At 46.9% G+C, this 4,018-nt stretch overlaps 1 protein-coding gene across 1 annotated transcript; it reads left to right on the top strand.

The window, feature by feature from the left end:
- The first annotated feature begins 1,120 nt into the window (after positions 1–1,120).
- Positions 1,121–2,632, top strand: LOC102677961. Its single transcript, XM_006610355.2, has 2 exons — positions 1,121–1,392; positions 1,429–2,632. The coding sequence occupies exon 2, from the start codon at positions 1,495–1,497 to the stop codon at positions 2,569–2,571; it is 1,077 nt and encodes a 358-aa protein (XP_006610418.1). The 5' UTR covers positions 1,121–1,392; positions 1,429–1,494; the 3' UTR covers positions 2,572–2,632.
- Positions 2,633–4,018: the final 1,386 nt, after the last annotated feature.

Raw genomic sequence — 4,018 nt, 5'->3', positions numbered from 1 at the left:
ATATTTATTCCATCTTTTGAATTTCCCCCAATAAAATTTTGCTATTCTCATACTCTCACAATCAATATTGTCATCTGTAATTGATTTAATTTCAATAAAGAACTCTATTGCAAAATGTAATATTTATTCCACCTTTTGAATTTCCCCCAATAAAATTTTGCTACTCTCATATTTTCACAATCAATATTGTCATCTGTACCTCTGTAATTGATTTAATTTAGATGTAGAATTCTATTGCAAAATACAATATTTATTCCACGTTTTGAATTTCCCCCAACAAAAAAAATTTCGCTACTCTGATATTCTCAATAATATTATCTAATTTAATTTCGATTCGAGAATTAAATTGAAACGTCATTATTCCCACGCAACATATACTACCACGACCCCTTTCTATCGGTAGACGGAGATTACGAGACGTCCAGTGAAGGGATAATTCGTGACGTGCAAGAGAAACAAGTTAAAGATATACATCCGACCAAGTCACGAAGAATGGATTCAGAGTGCGACGAGGAGGCGGAGAATTTCAAAGGGGGAAACTCGTCGGAAGATTGTTGCAATCAAAAAAACACCTTCGTGACGAACGTGCTGTCCAAGTCCATGCCCGTGTTGAAGAGCACATCGTCCAGGGAGAATAACGAGGAGGAGGACAAAATACCCATGTCCGAATCCTCTTTGGCGCGTCATAAGATGATGGGCAAGATCGAGACACGAATTGGCTCCCTCTTATCCTCGACATCTAACGTGAGCAGGTCGACCGATACGTCTAGAATGGACATAATCGACGAGAGTTACGAGCCCAAGAAGCAGGAGTCGAGGACCACGCTACCCATCCTCCAGGTGATCCTCGGCCTATCTTAACCTAACCCTCTTCCATCCACAGATTTCTCTCTGCCTATATCTTACTATTATACACCTTACCACCGAATAAGACAAAACACGACTGTGTTAAGAGTATAATAAAAGAGCAAGTGGCAATCAGAATCTTGATTGATCGAGATTATCCTCACCTCTGTCGATCTAAGGTCTCTTCTAAGGAAGGCCTATCTTAACCTAACCCTCTCCTATCCACTGATTTCTCTCTGCCTATATCTTACTATTATACACCTTACCGAATAAGAAACACGACTGTGTTAAGAGTATAATAAAAGAGCAAGTGGCAATCAATCAGAATCTTGATTGATCGAGATTATCCTCACCTCTGTCGATCTAAGGTCTCTTCTAAGGGAGGGCCGAGAATTTCCTCCAATTCCTAATTTTTCCTAATTCCTCTCTCTCTCTCTCTCTTTCTCCTAGGACACCAGCACCGATCTCCAGAGCAGCCCCAAAGACGCGACGTCGTACGAGTTATCGGAGGACAGAGACTTGAGCCAGAACAGCCAAGAGAGCAAAGAGAGCAAGGAGAGCAAGGAGAGCAAGGAGAGCAAGGAGAGCAAGAACAAGGGATTCTTGAACAAATCGAACAAAAGGTTCAATCTGGTGAGCGCGGCGGGGATGTACGGGAACGACGATCTGATAGGCATAGCCGAGAATCCCCATCCATCGATCAGATCTTTCTATTTCCCACCCATCCCTGAGAAGGACATTTCCGGCGTACGGACGAGGCCACAGGCGCGGATCAAGAAGGGGATGGACGCTATACTGAAGATAGACAACGAGTTGAACCCCCTTCAGCACAAACTGAACAGCATAACGGACGAGTTCCGTGCCCTGATCAGCAAGGATCATTATTCCTCCCAGTACACTTTATCCCCGGACATATCCGGCTGTTACCTTCACAGGGCCGAGGCGTTCGATCACGACTCGAACATAATAAACAACATAACCCGCCTGATAAAGCAGGAGCACAGGGCCGATCTTCGAACGGACTATTACACACCCCTGTACCCCATGAGCAACAAGAGCGTATCCATTAATCAACCTTTGTTCTCGATCAAGGAGTCGGTGAGCAGGAACATGGGCGCCAGGAACAACGACTCCTTCTCCCTCATGATGAACTCCCCCGGCTATTCCAGATCCGTGGGAAGGGACGCGAATATAGGGAACGCGAGCAATTGGACGCACGGGAACTTGATCGACAAGGGGAACGATTACGTATCGAGGAAGAATTCTTACGTACGATTCAGGGAGAATCGGATGGAGAAGGATCCGTCCGGTTCCCTGGTCACCTCGATCAGCAGCTCCCTGTACAAATGTCACGCGAATCCAGATTTTCAAAAGCCTCAAACCTCGTCGTACTACGACGAGCGAGAGTCGCAAAGCGGGTGCAGCGACTTTGGCCACAGGCAGGCGAGGTTCGTTCACGGGAGGGCGATGCACCCGAGGACTACCCCGCTCCTCGTCCACACCTCTTTCAAGAACGTGAACAGAACGTTGAATTTCGACGACCAACCGGTCCTGTCCCGGGCGGAGTCGTGGATGGAGTGCGCGGTCGCTTCCTGCGCGTCTGAGAAAATGGCGCGCGGTGTAGGCTCGCATACATCGAGGGAGTCGATGGGTGTGGTCACGTCGAGGAAACAGGTGGTCGCGACCCAGGACANACCGTCACCTCGACCCCCGAGGGATTCGTGATAAGCGTGAACACGTCGATGCACAGCCAGGACTTGGGCTCGTCGAAGAGGGATCAGAACGTGATGACCTCGTCGTACGAGGACGACGAGGCGAGGAGGATCGACGAGGAACCGTTGGATCGGAAAGAATTTCGCGACCTGGACGTTCAGTGCTCGGGCACGGATCTGACGGTGAAACGATCGACGGAGATTCTCGTGAGGTCGTCTGAATTGATGAGGAGCGGGAGCAACGTGTCGTCGTCCAAGAACCTGCAGAGCATCGAGGAGAAGGTGGTGATCGTGCCCATCTTCTTCACGGACGGGATCCCGGAGCCGTCCAAGGCCTCCCTGTTCAATTTCGCCAAGTCGAGGCGGCACGCGCACAGGCACGCGAACCACTTCGTCAAGCTCGACAGGAGGTCGTCGTCCATGAGCCAGAACAGCGTCTACTCGGTCCGCAGCGGCGAGTCGTCGGCGATCGAGTCCTCGTGCCTGGGCCAGAAGTTGGCCAACAGGAACAGCGGTTTGTCGGTGTCCTGCGTCAGCAGGGGTGGCTCGTCGCTCCGTTGCAGAAACCACCCGTCCCACGTGTCGAACACGACCAAAACCCTGTCGGACTATCAGCACAGCAGAGGCAGGCACAGCCAGTCCAGCAAGGCCCACTCCGAGTCGATGAGGAGAGCGAAGAAGAAAGTGATACAGGGGATGATGAGCTCGCCAGAGGAATTCCTTTCCGACACCTGAGTGCTTCCCCTCAATTGGAGTTGGAAGAAAGAATTGGATGCTCGCGTCTCTCTTGTGGATCGATGTCTCTCTTAAGGATCGTGATCGTGAAACGGTTAGCGGTATCTTGGATATATGTATATATCCCTGCAGTCACGAAAAAGAATTAAGAATTCCCGTTTTCACCTTTTCTTGGTGGGAAAGGTGGTTCTGGCTAACTCGTTGCGACATATTTCATCGAACTTGGAAGGAAAAGAGAAAAGAAGAAACAGACGGACAGGAAGAAGACGCATTTTTGGAATCGTGCATTACAGTGTCGTTAGCTACGACTATAGTCTTTACGCTGTATATTGTAGATAAGCTTGTGGCGTCTTTTGTATACAGTTTCTTTTATCGAAACAAATATAACTATATATATATACATATATATCTAATCGCTCGATTTCGTCCTCTCTGCGAAGTAATTTTATTTACAAGAGAATATATTTTTCTTTGAATATCTAATATCGCTCGATTTCGTCGTCTCTGAGAAGTAATTTTATTTACAAGAGAATATATTTTTCTTTGAATATCTAATATCGCTCGATTTCGTCGTCTCTGAGAAGTAATTTTATTTACAAGAAAATATATTCGTTCTCTTTGAAAATGTGAATATCTAATCGCTCGATTTCGTTGTCTCCGAGAAGTAATTTTATTTATAATTATACAATTATAAAATTATAATTTACAATTATAATTTTATTTAC

Source organism: Apis dorsata, unplaced genomic scaffold (assembly GCF_000469605.1).
Source record: "Apis dorsata unplaced genomic scaffold, Apis dorsata 1.3 scaffold_73, whole genome shotgun sequence".
In the NCBI taxonomy this organism is placed as follows: Eukaryota; Metazoa; Arthropoda; class Insecta; order Hymenoptera; family Apidae; genus Apis; species Apis dorsata.
The sequence above is the reverse complement of the archived record's forward strand: the minus strand, read 5'-3'. Positions and strand labels throughout refer to the sequence as shown.